At 36.1% G+C, this 22575-nt stretch overlaps 1 protein-coding gene across 1 annotated transcript in view; it reads right to left on the bottom strand.

Annotated features, from left to right (window-relative positions):
* Positions 1-22575, bottom strand: part of PKHD1 (PKHD1 ciliary IPT domain containing fibrocystin/polyductin) — a 464388-nt gene that overhangs the window by 41561 nt on the left and 400252 nt on the right. The window contains 1 exon segment of the mRNA XM_005552760.5: positions 1197-2214. Coding sequence (XP_005552817.3) covers positions 1197-2214 — 1018 coding nt within the window.

Here is a 22575-nt window from a genome sequence, read left to right as displayed (position 1 = left end):
TTTCTCTGTTTCTAGTTAAAAGCACATTATTCACTGAGGCTTCTTTTATATATAATATAAAATCAGTCATTTTGGAATTACCACCTTTTAGAAAGCTCAGTACTGTAAAATCTAAATAAAATTAAGCAATAAACTGACTCTCTTTCTCTCTAGACAAAAATTATTCATGTATGTATACTTATAATATACTTACAAGAACTCAGTGGGACCTAAATAAAATTGGGCTAATGGAAAAATACTTAAATGTAAGCTAACATCCATCAGCATCATTCCTTTAAGCATTCTAATCCTCATACCACCATACATAATATTATAACGTCACTAACATGGTGAAGGTTTGGTAGTTGACAAAATTATCCAAAATTGAGTAAGTTGTGATAACAATAAGCTATGAGTACCTTTTAAGTTAACAATTTCCAAAGGCCTTAAAATCAACCAGATCCAGAAAAATATGCTTGTATTTTTTCTCATCTTCTCTATATATCAATGTATAGCAGGAAAGAGGAACATCTATCTCTATTATAAACACAAAAACACTAGCTAAACTTTCACTTAGATATGTTGCTCTGTGTACAAAAGGACAATCAATGTATTAGCTGAATATTTATCCAAGTGTGAGGACGTGGTTTTCTTTTTAGTTTTGCTTTTTATTTAAGTTCTACCGAATTCCACATCCATTGGAGATGGTTGATGGTTGTATAGAAGTAATCACTACCCATTAAATACTAATAGCTTATTAGCACTATCACAAATAAAATGATACAGCAGTAGCAACAGAATAATATCTATTTCACTTTACCAACCCTAGAACCTAGTCTATTGCTTAAATTCATTAAATAAATAAATAAACGATCAAATGAACTAAAAACAAGTTGCTTCCAAAAAATCTCTTCCCACATGCTTTTCACTTTAAGGAATCAAAATATAATGTTTTCTACCACCTTGGAAATAGAATAATCATGAAAAATATGAATTTAATACACAATCTAAAAACTAAGAATTTAAGTCTTTAAATGACACTTTGAATTTTTATTCTTAAAAAGCAGACGAGTTATATGATTCAGTGTAAGTACATTGACATTTGCAACATATGTCAATATGGACCTAAAAAATCAGCCCTTTTGCAACATATGTCAATATGGACCTAAAAAATCAGCCCTCACCCTCATTTGGATGTGAATATAATTAGTACTTACCCATAGCCAATGACTCCCTTTGACTGAGTAACTAGTAAGGCCCCAATAGTCATATTCAGAATATTCTCTAGTACCCCAGTCTGTTGAGCAGTGATGACTTGATGAGCCAAGTTCTGTAATTTGTTACTTGATAAGGATGAAATCATTCCAGTACTCCTTACTGTTGGCGAATCACCAATTTCAATGACAATCACTTTTGACATAGTTTCCACAGTCGTTGGGGGTGAAGGCCTATATGAGTTCATTTCCATCATGAGAGGCCTACGTTGACTGACTCTTCTATAATGACTAGCGCAAGTCACAGTCGGGCAATTGCGCTTTCTTTTTGCTCTACTGTCAGCAATGGCCTTTAAGGTCTCTTCATGGCCAGGTATCTCATGAAGAAACCTGATTTGGTTTTGGCCAATCTGTAAGAAGTTAGTTAGTCTTTCGAGTATTACTATTTCCCAGCCTTTTTCTAAGACTGAAACCATCACAGTGAGGGCCAAGTGAATGGAAACACTTGAGCGTATTTCAATGGGCTCCTCTCCTTGTAGTACAACATACAAGAGGTTATCCATGATGTTGAAATAGTTGGCACCAATAGATTCATTCAGCAATAAGGAAGCTGACTGAACCAGAGTGGGTGGAATAAAACTTTCCCCTAAGAAGACGTGGGGGTTCTGGAGCTCATGGTAGAATACAGCCAAGAGAAGCTTGGAGGTACTTTTGTTCCCCAATAGAAAAAAACGCAAAACTTGAGGAGTTTCATCCATGAAGCAGACCTTGGTGATTTGCCTGGTGGGTAAGATAGAATAGAAAGTAGACACCAACCCAGAGGTAGAGCAGGGAATATTGGCATTTACACTACTAAAGATGTCAACAAAACCACTAGTCACAGATACAACTGGATATAACTTCTGAATTGCCCAAGTGGCATCAGCGCCATCAAGAATGAGGACCACTTGGTCAGTCTGTTTGCAGACGAATCCTTGCATCAGAAATCGGTATGTACATTTCTGTTCTTCTCTATATGTACCTATAAAAGAAAAGAAACAAAACAAGCTATATGTGAATTACAATCTCTCAATGATGATTTGTAATCCATCACTGTCGCCATCATCTATAACCTGATAAAATATTTATTACACATCTAATTGTGCCAGATACTGAGAATGTAAGGAAGATTGGGGCAAAATATAAAAAGATAAGTACATTAAATAATAGTTCTTTAATGTATTTTTAAAGTACATGTTACATAATATGTTATTTAAAGTTAATAATGGAGATAATAACTGAGAAAAGGAGTTGAAGAAGTAAAAGAGTCAAGACAATGAAATAATTATCAAGGGCCCCTGAGAGAAAAACAAGATAACTGTTTTTTGCTACTCTCACACATTCCATATAACACAAAATACCTCACCTCTGGTCACCAAAATATGTAGGTATTTCTCCACACCAACAACCAATTCTCCAGTGGATACAAACTGGGTGTCATATAATTTAACCAAATTCTGATACTAAACAGTTAGTGCAGACTCCACAAGGTAAGGGCTCAGTCTTACAAGCATGCCCCTATTTCAGACACCAATTGCAAATCTTAGGTTGTGACGTGTGCTTCTGAACAACTGGCTATAAATTAGGGCTCTCATGACTCCCTCCTTGAATTCAATTAACTTGCTAGAGAGGCTCACAGAACTCAGGGAAACATTTACTTATGTTTTCTCATTTATTATAAAGGATGCAGACGAACAGACAGATGGAAGAGATGCATAGGACAAGGCATGTGGGAAGAGACATGGAGCTTCCATGCCCTCTCTGCATGTGCCACCCTCAAGACATTTCCATGTGTTCAGCCACCTGAAAGCTCTTCTAATCCTGTCCTTTCGGGCTTTCGTGGAGGCTTCATTATGTGGGTATGATTGACTAAGTTATTTGTTGTTGGTGATTGACTCAACCTTCAGACCCTCTCCTTTCCCCTGAGATGGGGATGGTGAGGAGATGAGGCTTGAAGTTCCAACCCTCTAGTCACATGGTTGGTTCCCCTGGCAACCAGTCCCTATCCTGAGGCTATCCAGTAGTTGAGGCATCAGCTTGTCAGAAAAAAAAAAGACATTCCTATCACCCAGGAAATTCCAAGGGATTTAGGAACCTTGTATCGGATGTTTCTATCACTCGGGGAATTACAAATGTCTTAGGGCTTCTGTGTCAGCAACCAGAGTCAAAGATCAAATATTCGAACAAAAGAGTCTCCTAGCACTACCGATTTTAGTAGCTCTGCCTCAGGAACCAGAAATATAGATACAGGTGTAGATATAGATATAGATCTAGGTGTAGACATAGATCTAGATACAGATATAGATACAGATTTAGATATAGATATAGATATAGAAAGAATCTCACAATATTATAGCTCCATAATAGAAATAGGGTACAAGAGAAGGGGTAGTATTATCCTAGTGAATGGGAGAAGAGGTAGATGGAGGGGAAAGGGTGGAACAGAGAAATTATGGAGGCATATTAAAATTGAAGAGGTGTATCTGACCAGATTGTGAAAGAGTTTGGATGTCAAACTATATAATTTTCTCATACTCTATTTTTCCCCAAACATAAAAAGTAAAGAAATACAAGAAGAGGGAAAGAAGAAAGTAGTAACTTGGAAAGTTGTTGATATTAAGGAGCCCAAGTTGAGGATGGTGAGGGTTAATAAAAACATTTAAAGGAACAGTGTTATTCATTATTCCCACCATTCCTAATAGTGCCTCTATGAAGCTAGAATAGTTCTTGTTTTGAATCCACAGGGATATTTTGTTGTCCACAGGGATATTTTGTTTTCCAACAAAGAATTTCTTTGACTTAAAATTTATATTCACAAAATCATTCTGTATTGTTTTCTAGATTTTTAAAATTTGCCTTAGTGCAAGTTCATAAAAGTAGCCTAAGAAATGGAACAAAAAATCAAATTATTTTTAATGTAGGAAATACTAGATTTGCGTATAATCTAGTCTTTCCTATATCCTTCCATCCACATGATATAATTATAAATCTATGCTAAACCTGTCCATAGTGTTAATAAATTTAACTACCAAAGTGTTGGTTCAAGAGTAGGGCACATGATTTACTTTTTCTTCAACAATAATAGCAAAAACAGGGGTGATTAAAAGTTACAAGGAAAATTATAAAATACTTAAAACAACAATAATTATAATTCTACTACATTAAAATTTTTGGAATGAAGTTAAAACAGTGCTTTTATGGGAAAATTTATAGTGTTAAATGCTTATATAAGCAAAGAAGAATTATCTAAAAGCAATGCCCTATGGTACTACCTCAAGAATTTTGAAAAAAGATATAATGGACAGCATGGTGATTGTAGTTAATAATACTGTATGGTATAACTAAAATTTGCTAAGAAGGTAGATCTTAAATATTCTCATCTCTCTCTCTCTCTCACACACACACACACACACAAGCAAAAAGGTAATATGAGGTAATGGATATATTAATTAGCTTTCACAATGTATATGCATATCAAAACATCACATTACATAGTATATCTATAGTATATCCTAAATATTTAAAATTGTATTTGTCAATTATGTCTCATAAAAGCTAGAAAAAATACAAGACTTGCATGTCTAAAAGAATTTTAAGGAATTTAGAAAAAGAGCACAACAAAGTGAAAGAAAGGAAATAGTCAATATGATAGCAGAAATCAATGAATTAGAAAAGAAACAACAACAAAACAATATAAAACAACAGAGGAAGCGGTTCTCGGGAAACAGCAACAAAATTGACTAACCCTTCCTAGACTAATCAAAATAAAAAGAATACAAATCACCAATTTCAAGAATGAAAGAAAGATTATCATTACAGATTCTGCAGAAGAAAAAATGAGAAACTATTACAAACAAGCATTAGCCAACACATTCAACAATTTAGATAAAGTAGACAAATTTCTTTAAAATTGACACAAGATAAAACAGAAATTTTGGCCTGTTCTATGTCTCTTAATGAAATTGGATTCATTACATTGAATGCTAAATGATTAAATAAAAATTTAATTATCAAATTTAAAGGAATAGTCACTTTCACATTGTGGTTTTTTTTTCCCTGTGATTATATCATAGGATAACTCTAATGTTAATCAAGAGTTGTCTTCAGAAGCATGGATCCAGTATGAAGGGAATTAATTGCATGGTCTTAATGGCCCTACAAATTTTGTTTTGAGATCCTGATGCACCAGTCTCTATTACAGTTATATCTTTTCCAAGTAAGATAGTTAGGTAACATTTCCTCATGGGAGATCTTCGAATCACAGTGGTTTCCCTTTTCTAAACTTGGCAGCTCACTCTCCTTTTTATACATTTTTTTCAGCCATGCTGATGTCATTAATTAATCACTCACATTCCATCCAATTTTATAAATCTCCGGCTTTCTTCTTCCTGCTTCTCATCTAGGAGATATAATGTCTTAAAGTGACCTCTAGAGATGTACAGTTCTGTTAGAATTATAAATAAATAATTAAACTAAAACAATCACATCCTTTGTTGATGATTCTCAATCATTCTCTGCTACTATCTAACTGTATGTAATTTGATAAATCACATGACATTAGTAGGCATCAGTGTTCTTAAGGGTTATCTCTCCAGGCCAGGGACAGTATCTTATCTCTAAATCACCACAAGGGTCAACATTCTACTGCAAGCAGAGTAGATGGTTTTAATATATAAATTAGTTGATTGATATGTAATGTCCTTTTCAAAATTCCTATTCTTCAAATCACTTTATGTGTTCTTGTCAAGTGTCTAATAATAACTCTTACTCTATAGTGCAAATATATTTTAAGTCAACTCAGCGTAACAATTATAATTGAGTATATCACAAAAATTTATTGTATCATCCTCTAAATTGATTTCTAATATATGTTAGGCAATATTGTAATGCATCTTTTTCACATGTATCCATAAGATCGAAATTATGGCTGACTATACTTTTATAAATTTTCTTCTGCTATTGTATCACATAGTTGATTTGTCCACAACAGGTTCTGTTGTAATAAAACATTTTTGGAACAATTCCTCTATTCATTAAACAAATACACATGGAGGAACATAAGTGTTTCTTTCATACCTCCATTCCTTATGACAGGTAATTTCCAAGGCCAAAATAATTAAAAAATGGCCTTTTAAAATGTAATTAACATTTTTTGGAGTAATAAGGTACAGGAGCTATACTAGTAGGATGTATACCTTCAAAGAGGCCCAGTGATATGATTCTTTTTTTACTTATTTATTTATTTTTACATATTCCACCCAGAAACCAATCCATCATAAAGGCTGGTCACCCAAGCCATTTCTGCCCTAAGGATCCAAAGTTCCCCATTCCACTATTCAGTCATGACACTTGATGAAAAAGAATATGACAAACTACCTAGATAGAAGGCAGGAGCTTGAGAGGGAGAGAAAGAGACAGAAGGAGAGAAGGGTTTGACTTGTGCTAGGTTGGAGCTCGAGAGAGCACAATCTCTGTTGGAAGTGTGTGATGCAAAGACTTTGCACACCCTGGAGATTTTAGCTCAGGCCCGGCCCATGAGGAAACTCAGGAATAAGAATATAGACAATGAAAAGTCACAAATCTTTATGACCCATTGGAATTTTGTATGAATTTAATTACAAACCCTAGATTGTGGTAAGGAATTGAATAAACATTTATTTGGATTCCTTGTGCATGCAGTAAGATTTTGTTACTATGGCTCCTCTCTCTTCAATAATAAGGAGCTAGTTGCCATATTGTTATTATTAAGCACTGTGCTAAAACTAGAGATCAAATGCCAGGCTTCTCAATGATGTGTTAGTTATTTGCTTGTTTAAACTTAGCCAATTACCTTCCTGATTACAAAGGAACTAGTGCAGTGCCAATTACACGCATTGTTTTTATACCTATTTTCTCCTATGTTTATGTTTTAAACCTCTGTGTATGAACACCTTGCTATGAAAGAACCACATGGATTTTGATTTCTCATATCTGGTTGGAGATTTACCCCTATAACCTTCACAAAGTTAATAATTAGTATCTTCTTATTTAAATAAAGCGTTTCATCATATATTAGTTATTATAAAATATTCTCATCATTGTTTCCTTTCTACACTCCCCAAAAATGAAAAATATACTCATTTTGATTCAAGGTAAGAATAAAGAATATTTAAATTACTTCGGTTCAGATCTTCTTGACAAAACATACAACATATATTTCTCCAGAATATACCCTTCACAATGTTTTCTACCCTAGGAAAAAAACTGTACCAAAAAAATCTGTAATAAACAACCAATTAGTTATATTTTAAGGCTAGGTAGTCTTGTGACAGATATACTTTTTCTAGCCCAATGTTTCTCAGAAGTCAGAGCTGAGGTTTCTTTGATAGTAATATGAGAATGATGATTGGGATGTGACTGCCCCAAACTCTTTACAGAGATGAAGCTGTATACAAGTAGCTTTACCCACTGAGGGGAAAAATGATTTGTACATCAGATACATTATTGCGGATAAGTAGAAAATTTTCCTTTTATAAAGAAAGTTAAAACAGACCCCAAAAAACCCCACAAATTAAATAATCCCTCCACACAATTAGTCATCTCTGATAATACAAGCCTATTTCAGCAAGAATTTTTACCTTAGAGCTTTGACAATAAGGATTCTGTACAAATGAAGTGCCTTACATGAGCTGAAAAGTAGGTTCTTTTACCTTTCATGTCATTGGAATAAAACAGTCTGACACTCACAATGAAACTGTGAGAAACAGCTCATGCACAGATATTATAATTCAGAGTATCTTAAAATGTACATTTCAAAAAGGTAGATTGTTGTGTTTAGATGCAAGCTGAGGTGCTGTAGATAATAGAGAACTCATAAAAAGAAAGAGACTAATGTTGGAGGGAGTGGATGACTGACACAGTAAGCTCTCTGAGAGGCTAGAGAAGAATGGGGTCCACAGACCTCTTAAAGATGGGATTGGATAGGTTGAAAGACTTCATCTCCCATGGAGCAGGAAGGAGAGCAGAGAGTGTAAGTGCATGTGGAGGTGTGTGGGAGATTGAAAGCACTCTATCTGCTGGGAGGTGTGAGGCAAGCATGGTTATTGACAGAAAGTCAAGTATGAGGGTGAGTATTGGGGGCTAAGATGAAGGGCAGGAAAGTTGGGTCCAATGTTTGTGGATTGAGAAGATGGTATAAAACAGTCATTGTGAAAGAGGTGCAAACTTAGTCTTTCTGTTATTTTAGTGCTTGTACAATGGAGGGAACAATTCTATAAAAGTAGGTACAAAGGTATGAATTTAAAATTTGGAGTGGGAATGAATTATTTAAAATGATAAAAAAAAATCACAACACAATTATGTTTTAAAAACCTCATAAGTACCACAAACATGATAAAATCTAAGAAAAGGTACTATGTATACTACCCAGCTCACCTCTGTATCATTTTTCCTATATTTTATTGTTTAACTGTTGTATTGTTTCTTCATATAACAACAATGTTGTAATACTTTTTATAGAGAAGATAGAAAGATAATTTAGTTTTTTCTATAGCTTGGATGATTGACATTGTTTTCCATAATTTCATTGTTAGTTTAGAAGAATTTCTTTCAGCTTCACAACTCATTATTTGTATGTGTAAATGTTTAGAATTTTTGTCAAATGTGGGAAGTCTCTCAGAAAGGTTTTCTCATGTATGAGCTGTAATACTTGAATAAATGTTCACAGAGTAGCTTTTATTGGACTGTTACCCCAGTCCTACATCTCTTATACCTTTCACTTTCTCCTCATGCTTTAGGATATGTTCATAAACCAGTGTGACCTAGGGTCTGGCTTCTGTGTGTTGCAGCACTGGGTAAGTTGACATATATGTCTACTAATAATTTTAGATAGAAGTGATTAGGAACCACACAAATCACAGCCTACTAAGCCCAAATCAAATGCATGTCCAATTCAATTTCCCCTTAGCTAGATTTCAAAAATGCTGTAGTTAGTCCACTGTCGCTCAACCCCCACCACTTATGATGAAGGAATATTTAGAGTGGAAAGAGAGAATTATCCTAATTCTGGTTAAAATATGTTAATTTTGAAAATTTTACAAAGCACAGATCTATGCAAACACATAGCTGAGATTCGTTTTGGAGCCTTGGAAGGGGCCCATGTAAGTGAAGAGCCTGAAACCTAATCTTAATCATCTTCACAGAAAATTTAGTCGGCTTGTGTTGCGGAGAATGGATGTGTACTTGCTTTGGCTATACCCAGTAAGATGAAATGGACAAATAGAATGGCTGAGTTTATTCAAGGTTGGGTTCATGCCCGGCTATGCGAAGGACAAAGAGTCACAGGTTTTAAAGGTATATACAAAGAAGTGATGATAAGAAAGCATAGTTCATTTCAGCTGCATAAGAAGGGAAATGAAGGGAAGGCACTCATGCATGTTAGAAAAATGTACATGGCGGCCGGGCACGGTGGCTCACGCCTGTAATCCCAGCACTTTGGGAGGCCGAGGCGGGCGGATCACGAGGTTAGGAGATCGAGACCATCCTGGCTAACATGGTGAAACCCCGTCTCTACTAAAAATACAAAAAATCAGCCAGGTGCGGTGGCGGGCACCCATAGTCCCAGTTACTCAGGAAACTGAGGCAGGAGAATGGCATGAACACTGGAGGCGGAGTTTGCAGTCAGCTGAGATCGCGCCACTGCACTCCAGCCTGGGCCATAGAGCGAGGCTCCATCACCAAAAAAAAAAAAAAAAAGGAGAAAGAAAAATGCACATGGCAATGAGTTTAAGGCCACAAGGAAGGGACTCTTGAACAACTGAGTTAGAAAGACCTGAATTATTCCTTGAAAGTAGGGTACTTAAATTCATGATTTTTAAGGCCAGTCATCATGACAATCTCAATGCTGTCACTGTGTCAGTGAATAGTAAGGTACAGTGGGGGGAAAGCATATCTGATAGGAAATACTAACAACAATGGTTAACATTTACTGAAGGCGTTCTCTGTGTCTGGTATTCTTCTAGAGAGGACTTGAAGATGAGATGAACAATGAGAGATAATATATAAACTGACAATGTCTAGACCAGATACCAAAATAGAACTCTGACCAACAAGCAGCAGTAACCAGTCCTAGAAGACCAAATAATAATCCCTGAAACCACACGCCTCAAACAGCCAGAACTTGATTAATAACTGTCAGTTTCCCTGTTTTCCCTGATAATTCCCCAATTTTTGCCTCAGTTTCCAACTTAGAACCAATCAGAGAAAGCAAAATATGTATCCATAACCAATCACATAGGATGCCCCACTTCTAGTTTGCCTGTGTCCAGCTTCCCCACGCCAACAGCATTAATCAAAGCATTAACCTGAAGCTTTCCCTTTTTTCCACACTCTTAAAGCCTCTTTAAGCTTTCCTGCTTTTCTGTGTGCCTTTGCATCTCTACCAAGTTGAAGCGATAGTGGCTGACTCTCTTGCCATAGCAAGTTCAGATAAATAACAATTGCCAGTTCTTTGCATAGTCCTTGTTCATTTTCATAGCAGTCAAGGTTTTGAATGAATTATCCACCTTAAGAAAATCACGAAAGAGTGAGGATGAAGAAGAACAGTGATCCAGTTTCTTTGGCCTTCAGGGAGTGAAGAGCCTTCCGATTATGTCAATAAGACTCGTGAAGTAGGTAGTCAGCCAGATGGTGTCAGCCTCGGAGGGGTAGGGGTTTTATTAAAGGATATTATATAGGGCATGAGAGCAGCATGGAAACATGAAAGACACCTTAAGGGTTGAGAGTGTGGCTTAAAGAGGCTTTAAAAAGAGTGGCATCTTTAGAAGATGGCTAGGTCCCAGTTGAGGTAAACGAGTGAGAAGAATGTTCTTTGAAAATAAAGAAAAGTTTGCTGATCCCAAATTCAAACTTTCTCACAGCACCAGGAACAACTTTTGGAGGAATGGAGTAAAAGGTTGAGTGAGCCCGTGAATGGATTGGGAAGGAGATGTGTATTCTAGAGATGGTAGATAAAGAGTGGCAGACTTGTAGGTAGTGACTGAGGCAAGCCGGGATATTAAGAAAAACATATTGCCTCCTTATACTAATAGTGGTGTAAAAATTAGGGACTATCAGAGGAGCCTGAAGGGTTTCCCACAGTTTTTATCAATGGGAGGCTCGGGTATACTGTTTAAGGAGATCTTATGTGGCAGGATGGTGGTCACCCCATGGTCATTTCAGCTAACACATAATGATTGCTTAGGAGAGCTATAGGTACAGATATATCTGTTAAGAAGCCCACAGACTGATGGGTGTGGTGCTTGGAAGTGGGACAGGCCAGGATAGAGATTAGAATAGCAAAGAAGAAGCTTTGACCTCACTACAAAGATGCGCTCAAAACATAAGGCTGGTGGTCTTCCTTCCTCTTTTCCTTCCTTCTTCCTTCTTCAATCCTTTTCTTCCTTCTCTACTTCCTTTCCCTAAAACTTTCTAATAGCAAGTTTAATTATCCACAGTTCATAGATAAAAAACTTGAGTCACAGCAATTTTAACTCAGTATAATTAGTAGTAATGATGAAGACGAGGAAGAAGAAAAAAAGGCATACTTCTAAACCTCTACGTGTCCCTTTGGCAAAGTTAAATGTAGTCTAAATAACTTCCCTTTGGGCCTGAGTTTAGACTTAAGATTCAGGGTGATGATTTATCCTGTGAGAGAGGAGCTGTAATAACTAGAAGTTCTCTCTGCACAATTTATTGACAGGCACACATGGAAAAGTTTTTGACGATTTGTCATATCACATATTTGGCAAGAGTCCATTTGCTGTGTTATGTCTTCATTTGGCCCTTTTAATATTTTATCATACTATCCCAGGAGTATAAAGATATAGCCACATATTTAACAAAGACAATAGCCTAAGGATTATCAACAAGTAATGTTAATTGTCCACTTTTGTAGCCAGAATTGAAATCCTGGTCTTCATAAATTGAAAATATATATATATATGTGTGTGTGTGTGTGTGTGTGTGTGTGTGTGTGTGTGTGGTGTGTGTGTATATATATATATATACACACACATATATATATATATATTCAGAGTTTACCAGTGACTAAGGGATGGGGTGGTTTGTCAGTATCTTATCATTCATTTTCCTAGGTCACCTTTAATCAACCCTCATATTTTAATTTTGGCGTGAGGCAAAAATAAAGCACATGTAAGCAGGGTTCCAGAGCCACTAAATGGGTGTAGTTCTTAATTATGGCAGAGAATACACATTAACTGCTTAAGAGGGTGACAGACCTCAGAGCTCAATCCCCAGGCACTACTGGCAGGAGACTGCAGTGACAGTCCAGCATCACTTCTATAGAGCGTTCCGTTTTTCCTTCCTCTGGATTTGTTTTCTTCCTGCTTCTCTCACTTGGGGAAGGTTTAGTTTTGAGTAATAATTATCTTTCTCCCTTGTTTTTGTCTTTTATTTTCTCCCACTTCTCCAAATGGCCTATCTGCCAGTCACAATTTTTGTGGTCTGCAATTCTGATCACTTTTAAATGAAACCCATGCTGGCTTTGGTAATCATAATGTCATTTACAATTTACCACTAAACACGTTTATTCAGTTAGTAGCACACTGGAGAAAGAGAACTCCATATGAACTCACCGTGAAAGGCCTAATCTGATTATTTCCTCATGAAAATCCAGGCAGGGGTGCTTGTAAGAGGGGCTGAGAGAAGAAGGAAAAAAAGCGAGGTCTGGCCACAGCTGACTTTCATAATCAACATGAATAGATAAGTGACACAGCCTGTCAGGGGCAGCCGCCCAGCCACCCCAGGGCATTCCTTTCCAAAAGGCTAGGGTGGACAGGGCTTAATAAATGCTGAGTGACCAGTGAGTATTGGCTTGGCATATGCTATTGCATTCACGATGGACAAGAACATGATAAAGTCCAGAAGCTCTTCTCTAAGTGGGGAAAATTAGATTAAGCAGGTTGTATTTGTGCGTGCATGTGTGCCTATGAGCACTTGCTTTGTGTATACTTTAACTTCCTAAAATACCCTGGTCATTCAGTATGCTCTGTCCACCTTTCCCTGGACAGGAAGCTACAGACTTAGAAACCAAGGCGGTGAGTGGAGTCTGTCTGGTGGCAGAGGAGGAGGAAGAAGGCGGGTGTGTATGTGTGCGAGTGCCTGTGTAGACTCAGGTTGCTTCCAGGGTTCTAACAAATATTAACTTTGTGTCAATATTTGTCCTTCCTGTCGTGAAATGAGGATTTTCCACCTCATTTCACGTTTGAAAAGAAAATATGCCAAAGGGGTTGTCTTTGCTAGGGAAAAAAAAATTAAAAGAAAAGAAGAAAAAAAACAACTTCTATTCTTTATTTAGAAAAATGGATCTGAAGGAAAGAAAAAAATTAAATAAATGTTCTGACTCAAAGGCACATAGAATCCTTCCATATTTCTGTTTTCAACAAAATAGAAAAATTTATATGTTTAAAATTGAATGAAATACATCAACATTAATGATTTTTTTTCCTCGAGGTTAACACCACCATTTCCCTCAATAATTTTTTTAGCCATTTTGTGATATATTTCACAATTCATGGTAAAGTGTAGGAGATTTTGACAAAAACAAAATATATACTCATTCTCTTATTTTCAAGAAATGAAATCATTTACAATTCTTTTCTGTCAAACAACAGTTATACCTCATTATTTCTAATTTAACAAATATAAACGGTCCCAGATCAAATAAAGTGAAGACAGGCTGAATTTATCCCCATTTATATATGTTGTCACAGGCCCTCAGGCTATGAGGAGTGAAACTCCAAAATCTCAAAGCTGTTCTCTTCAATACACAAAAAGAGTAACTGTGATCTTCAAAGGAATTATTAAAGAAAATATGTTTTGGTCATATTAGAAATGATAGAGAAAAACAGTCTGCTTTTCTAGAATGGGCAATTCTAAGCAAAAAAATTATTTGTTTAAATTTCAAAAAATGGTTGTATGTTATACTTATAAGGTGAAGCCACATTGAGAGTGATGTTCTTAAGCAGAATAGATTCAATATAGGTGGCAGGAAACACACCCTTGCTAGTCTGTAGTCTAGAATTAGAGTTAGTTAAAGTCTATCGAGGGACCATAATATGGTAGTTCTAATTATTATGAAAAAGATAAATATGCTTGGCAATATATACACTGAGAGGTATTATTATAACCAGACTAAGTACAATTATAATAGTTACTATTACAAGTAATATGAGAAACTTCAAGTTCATTAGATTGAAGAAGTACAACATGCATTCACTCACTGCTTAGGTTCTAGAGCTTCAAAATTAATGTATTTTCAGATTGGCTTTCACATTTTGTTAGACAGTGGCACTTCAGAGTATAGTCACCTCTGGCACCATTTTCAATGCGGGGGACAGCACTCTAACAGTTAGTTACTGGTGTAGTGAAGTGGCTTTCAATGCCTGGGAGCCACACAATGCCCAAGGGTGAAGAGAGCTCGAAAGGACTGAAGATACTGCCTAAGAACAGGAAGCTGCTGTATGAGGAATATATGCATCTGCAGGTGTAAAATGGACTGGTAGACTTCAGGAACTACGGATCATAGGATCTGTCCCAATTTTATGAGCAATCTTGCCAAAGTTTTGTAGTTGGGTCTACTTTCCATGAGGATGCACTTCCAAATTAATACAAGAAAAATGGAAAACTACATAAAACCAACTATTGCATGAAGCAAGAAATGTCTATAAGACCTTCTGTTAAAGTCCTTTCTGTCTCTACAATCAGTTCTTTCAGTGAATATCTCAAAATATTTATCTTTTAATAAAAGTGTTGCGTTGATAAAAAAAAAAAGATCAAGAGATGAAAATAAGTGATGACATGACAATAAATATGAGAGAGAAGGTCAGATCTATACCCAATAGACCCTTCTTCTGATTCAACCATTTTTCCTTTTTCCTTTTTAAAATTTTTAAAAACCCTTACTTTTATTAATAGAAATCTGTTCAAACAAATTCAACAGACTATTTTATATTTTTTTACTATGGTAAAATGTCATCATCTATACACTGCTTGAAAAAGTGGTTTAGAAAGTGTTTTTGTATTTTTGTTATTTTGTTGTAATATGATTTCATCTGCAAACATCAATGAATATGGTCCCAATTATGATTTTATTATTTGAATACTACATTGAAAACAGCCCAGGCAAATTTAAACTCAGGAAGTACAGCTTAGCACATGAGAGATCAGATTTTCAAGTCAGAGAGATTTGCATTGCAACCTGGCTCTGCCACTTTCTAGCTGCAAAACGTAGACAAGTTACTTATCCTCTCTCTGACTCATATTTTTCATTGTCAAAGGGATTGGAAATGGTACTTAATACATAAACTGATGGAGAGAGCTAAGTCAGATGATGTGTGCACAGAGTGAGAGAAAAACACATGTTAATAAATACAAGCTGTTACATTCCTATAATTTTAAAAAGAGAATTTTTAAAGCTACCTTTCATTCTCATTTTGCCTTTTTTGGTTCTATCCTTATCTCAAACCAGTGTTTGTCTAGTATTCTGGAACAGCACCTGAAGTGTTGCAATCATAATAAACAGTGTTGAAAGGGACAAGTTACAGGTGAAGAAAATGCTAGAAGGTAGAAATGACAATCTATGTTTTCAAGAAAATATCAGCAAGAAAGAAATGTACATACATACATACATATATCTCTGTGTGTGCCTGTGCAAACGGGTCTATGAATAGAGAGCCTATATTTTCCACCAATCAGGAAAAAAATCCAACCTGAAAATCTGAGACGATTTTCCTGTTCATCTATTCTTCACTTTCTCTTCATTTCTTTTATAATATAATATTCGCCGTCATCACCCTACACCTTCTCTCTACCATCTTACTTTTTAATGTTAATTTTGTTTATTTATTTACTTACTTATTTATTTATTTATTTATTTTGCTAGCAACCCTTGCCTGCCAGCTTTAAACAAACTGATGTTCATGGGTTAAATGCAGGAGCAGCCAACAGCATTCTTTGCAGATACAATTCCTGGCACACTCTTTCCCCAGAATGATAAACTTATCACCTCTCCAGCCCTCAGTTTGAAGCTGTAGCAGTAATTTCTGCTGGGTGCCAAAACTAAAATGAATGTGACTGTGCCATGCCCTGCTCTGAGCTGTGGCTATAATGAGATTTGAATGGGAAGCCCCGGACACAATAAATCTGCGCCATATGTGACCATTTCCTGTGTCAGTTCCTTTCTCATAACCAGTGGAGACTTTTTTTTCCCTCTCATGACCCCACACCATGACTCTGAAATCTTTCATGGCTGCTTATGGGCCTCAGGCTTTTTGCAGCAGTTGTATAAATAAATGAATTTGACAGCAAACATCATAACAGTTAGCAGTAATGTGTGTTCGCCACAAGTGCCTATACTACTCACTGGAGAAATGGCAGAGGAAACAGCTTGTTTTGTTACCTAAACAAAAGTAGTTTCGTTTGACAAGTGGTGAAAGAATTAGTCAAATAAACTTGAAATCCACTAGGATTTTTTTTTTTTTTTTTTTTTTTTTTGCCAACTCTCCCTGCCAGGGGAATGTTCCCAGTTCCTCAGTGCCCATGACTCACAGGAGGTAAATTTCTCCCTTTTATTCTGAGATAAAGATCTGGGCTGGGAATACAAAACCTTTGACTGATATTTTATATTAATCTTTTCAAGGCAAGAGTGTCATGTATGGGAACTCAGGTACAGTCAAGAATTTCCAAGGAAGCTTGTGGTAGAAACACCAAGCAGGATGTTTCCGGAGGAAAGAAAGAAAGGTGGTAATAATGACCCAATTCTTGGATTCCCCCCGTTGAAAGCAAACTAAAGCTTACAAGTGCTTCTTTTCCTTTCACACTGCCTTTATTCAGGAACAAAAAATCTCTACACAAGTTGCTGAAGGAAAGGAAGTTAGCATTTTCCCTGTATCTCATTTCTCCACCCTTCCTCTGGCATCTTAATGCCAATCCCATTGTCTCTGCTGTGAAGGATGTTATACTACAGTGATTATTCTCAGGACGCTGGTGCAAACTGCCTAGGTTCAAATCCTGGCTCTGTTTCTTACTCTCTATGTAACTCTAGGCAAATAACTTGGTCTCATTGCTCAGTTTTCTCCTTTGCAAAGTAGGAAGAATAATGCTATAGTATCAAGCTCATAAGGTGCCTGTACCAATTAAATCTGAAGCATAATATGTATTATTATTATTATTACTATTATTATGCCAAACAGAGAGATTTAGAAAATGGTCTCTCTAGCAGTACTAGAAGTTTTTTCCATGATGGCTTGATATTGGCAGCTAATCTCAGAAACGAAATTTCAAATTTTGGGGGGAAAATCATAATAGGAGCTTCATGTAAATCATTACAATTAATTTCAAGGTACAGTACAACACTACTTCAAATAAAAATATCACCTGGACTTATACAAAGTTTTTACTTATACAAATTTTATTGAAATTTTTACTTATACAAAGGTTATTTTCACACTTTTAAAGGTGGTTACATTTTATCATAAGTGGCCAAGTAACTACTGCCCATAGACTCTTCTCATATTGCACAGAAGTATCACTGATTAGGCGAGCAAAAGCCAAGAGTTATCACAAACTAATAAATCTTAGTCCAGGTATATGTTCTATTTTGGTTTTGGTTTTTAATTTAATTATTAAAATGGGTTCACTGAAGTATTATGCTTGTGTGACAAATACAAGAAAGTGCCATAAAAGTTTAGAAGGTAAGGACAGTAATCAATATGAACAAAATTTCCTATTACAGAAAGCCTGCTACCTACACTATAGATTCCTAGTGTCTTTATTTTAATTAAATAAAAAATCCATTTGAATATACATTTCTCCATAGTTAAACTTCCAGACTAGAGTGAAAAGTCACAAATATAAACGAATTAAACTACTGTAAAGACAAATGAACTGTTAACGTTTTGCTCTGAGAGCAATGCCAATAAAATTTGAAAGAGTGTTAACTGAGGGTATAAAAACCATATTCCTTTATAAGACAATGAAGAACCAGTAGGGAGACAGAATAAATATACAGTTAAAAATGGGTCGGTTGTGAACTGGGGGTTAGGGTTTGACAGCAAACCGAATACATAAGTGGCATCTTTCTATTGTAAAGCAAGTTTAAGTGCAACTCTATTTCTAGTAAAATCAATGGAAAACCCCATTTTGTCACTGCTGCCCATGTATAGACTGCATTGCCACATCTAGGAAATCTCTCAGAAATTGATCTATGAGAAAATGACTTTTCCCCCCAGGCAATTTTACTGCTGTGGAATGTCATCTGATAAAATGCTTCCCTTGCTACTTCCAAATCCTTTCCCAAGATAAGCTTCTAGGATGTATTTCCTAACTCACCTTAGGATTTCCAAAGGTGAAGATTTAATGTTGTGAATAACTCCAGCTCTTCAGACCAGACATTGCCACCAACCCTGAATAAACATAGGCCTTAGCAATGTCATGTTTGGTTGACCAACCACTTCTATTGCCCCTTAACTAGCAAATAAATACTGCCACCTTGTAAAGTCTGTTTTTCTGAGTTAAAGAGAACACTGAAGGGAATAGACGAACTTTAAAAGACCAGTAGCCTTAATCAAGCATTGTAGATCTGTGAAAATAACTGTTCAGCTATTTCTTCATTGTTTTCCTTGTATGTATGTGAATACATATAAAGCTAACCTTGTACTTCCCCATTATCTTATTGGTATCTTAATGACTAGTTAATAGGATCATTAACTAGTCATTAACCATTGAGCAGAGGTAACTAGTGTCCCTTTTGGGCCATACTATTTAATTGAAAGAGGTGGTAAACTGCAAGCCACAGGCCAAATCAGGTCCACTGGCTATTGTTACAAATAAAATTTTATTGGAACACAGCCATACACATTTGTTTATGTATTGCCTATGGCTACTTTGCACTACAAAAACAGAGTTGAGAAATTATGACAGACACTGTATGGCCTACAAAGTTAAAAATATTTGCCACCTGGCCCTTTACAGAACATGTTTGCCAGTCTCTGTTCTAAGAGTTCTAAGTTTGTCTCTTGAGACAATGACCAGAAAAGTATGAGATGGAAGCCGATCTTTCAGCTTGAGTTCCTGCCAACCAGAGATGGACAAGAAGTACAAACAAGAAATAAACTTTTGTTGTTTTAAGCTGTTGAGATAGATACAGCATCAGGGTAGACTAGGTTAGGATGTCAGTACCCTGATGGATGCAGCACCTATAGTATTCTTAGATGCATCTTTTCCTCAGAACATATATACTATCTCCTGCTTGAGGGAAGAGGACAAAGAACATAAGAGAACTCTTCTTGTGTGCCCAGGAGACCTAGGATGAAAACAGAAACGTAACACAATTTTCTTTCTAAACACAAGTTTTCTTTACATAATTTACCACAATATTCACTTTTTCTAATACCTGAGCATCAGTATTCTCTGTTAAAGCTCTTTGCAAAACTAGGTGTATGAATCTCTGCAAATTTGCCTTCTTTTCCAGTGTAATATAAAGATGAAATTTCCTTGATACACTGCACGCAGAAGATTACTGAAGTAATTAGGTAAAAATATTTTCATAAGCCCAGAATTGGGATGCTCTAGTCTCTGAGAATGAGTTCTTACATTTGGGCTTTGCTTTAATATGGGTGAAAAATGCACACAGCTGGCTCTGCTTGCTCATTTTGCTATGTCCAGATCTTCTCCTTTGGAGGGAAAAGAAACAGGGCAAGTTGAGTGAACAGCTTGCCTCTGCTTCTGCTTTTTGGAGGCCGAAAGTGATGGAGACCACAATGAGAGCATAATGTTCCTTGTATCTGCTGTAGAAGGGAAAGCCTAGGGGAGTCTTACCAATAGAAGCTCTGTGACCTGAAGAACAGAAACACTAGACTGAAATGTCAATTCCAGTAGATTTTCTTCCTAATCCTGGTGACTTTGAAAACAGACAGGCTACCATGCACCTCAGTTTCCTTATTATGCATACAAAGCAATATACCTGGATATTTATCTAATACAGGGAGAATACATAACAGTTATTTGTACTAATGCCTGGGAGACAATGCAGGGGAAAATATATTGAAAAAGGAGGCTTTTACCCAAACAATCAGCTAACTAGGAGTAATAAATAGGATCCAGAAGAAAGAGTGAATAAGAAACATGGTGAGATCAACCAGATACAATTTAAACAATTGAACAAATCAACTATTAAGATTTTTTACAAACAAAGTTGCTAAAGTTCTTACAAATAAGATTCTGGGTCAGAGGATTTCAGATAAATTACTTCTAAGTTATCTTTTAAGTTCAATGACTCCTGAAAACTGGTGCACCATAATTCAGCAAGGTGAGCAAATTTTAAGGACAATTCAGGATCCAATTTTGAGTCAGAAAACATAACTAGATTACTGAGAAACACAATTGACACTAAACATTGGGAGACAGAATGGCTTACTTATACCAAAGGCTTTATTCCAACTTTAAGGCAAAGTATTGGCTGGAACTATAAGAACAAATACCAAAAAATATATTTACAAATGCCAATCAGACAACAAACACAATATACAGGCTCAGGATGGAAAAGTATACCTGATTAAGCAAAATTTTACTTATTTTCAACCATATATAAGGTTAAGGAACTATAAGCAGCTGTGTACTATGGTCTGCATATAGAAATACTTCAAGACCATCTCTTCAATTTGGATGATGTATGGTATAGACTCAGGAAATCATAGTAATCCTAGGTTTTATTCCATCACGTCGGATTTTGGTAAATTCTGGGGGCAGTGTGAGTAATAGAGAGGAAAAACAGGAAAGAATGTAATTTTCTAGCTCTTCCACTGTATAGTTGTGATATTGTAATCATTGATTTTATACTATTTATTGACCACTTGCCGTTATCCTGATAATGAATTCGACTTTGAGATTATAATGGTTAAAAAATTAAAGGAGAGACACAATGCTTGCCTTCATGGAGTTTACTCAGTCATGATTTAGAAACAAATTTTCCTTCTCTTTTGGAGACAATGAGCTCATGAACACCTTGAGTAAAGATATCAGCCTTACTCACCTTTGCATATGTCCTTCTGCTGCATATACTCAGACCAGTGCCTGATATACAAACCAAGACAGGAGAAATACCAACATTTCCTGAGCGTGTACCATGTTCCAGCTATTCTGAAAGTCTTTCAACCAACAGTTCTTATTTTATTTAATTATCACAGCAAACTGAGAGGTGTTTTTTTATTGCTTCCATTTTCCAAATAAGAAAGTTGAACTTGTACCTGTACTTGAAGGACTGTGAGATAACAGAGCTAAATGTTAGAAGCAGCCTGGTTCCCTGAGTCACCACCAGGAGGGCAGCTACCGGGAAAGCCACCCAACCTTCTTCAGCCTAAGATGTGAGTAAAACAAAGTTTTTCTACTCTTAAACAACTGAGATTTGGAGATTATTTGTTAATTGGAGTTAGTAACTCTGTCTTGTACAATATCCATGTTTTATGTAAATGAAGGAAATTTTAAAAGTAAGTAAGTACAGAGAGGCAATGAACAAATAATGCTGAGGTCCCAGTTACTTTAGAAGCAAAAGGAAGAGAAAAATACAAGCAGGATCTATAGGACATCGTTGCCTTCATTCTGTGTTCTTGGAAGTTCACTAAGAAATGACTGTAGATAAGCATTGCCCTGCTAAATATTCCCCCACTCGATGGCCAGCTTAAAACTGATTTAGAAGCTTTTAGAGACTGCTAGGGATTCACAGCTTCACTAAGGTCTGAAAAGCAAGCACTTAAGCAGCACACTGCATGCCAAGAAACAAAATCAGAAGCTACAAGCAGCTGTTTTGACCTTTGAAAAAAGTTTGGCAGAAGGGCAAGAGCATGTTTATAACTCCTATGGGACAGTTCATGTGCTTTCCATCGGACTTGCTCTGTGTCAAAGGCCAATTTCCATCCATTATGACTCACTAAGTTAGTTTTATGAATAGTATGTTTAGAGAAAATCACACACTGGGTCAAAAGCAAAATTAGACTGTATCCATCATTGGGGAGTTTATCATTTCACCAACTATAAAATTCTTTTTGCTTGAATTCAAGGCTGATTTTCCCTGAAATACATGATTTTCCAGACAAAACTAGCCACTGATCTTTCAAGAATAGTTTTCTGGGTTAATAGAAGCTGCCTCCTGGGAAAATATTACACCGCATTATGCATCTGGCCAATTCTTTGAGGCCATTCAAACTGTTAGGAGTAAGAGTGGGAGAATTCCTTCCTGTCCTCTGAGACAATCATTTTATACCCCCAAAACTTCAACCTCGTTATTCTTATCTTAGGGCATAATTATCAT

This window comes from Macaca fascicularis, chromosome 4, assembly GCF_037993035.2.
Source record: "Macaca fascicularis isolate 582-1 chromosome 4, T2T-MFA8v1.1".
Classification (NCBI taxonomy): domain Eukaryota; kingdom Metazoa; phylum Chordata; class Mammalia; order Primates; family Cercopithecidae; genus Macaca; species Macaca fascicularis.
The sequence above is the reverse complement of the archived record's forward strand: the minus strand, read 5'-3'. Positions and strand labels throughout refer to the sequence as shown.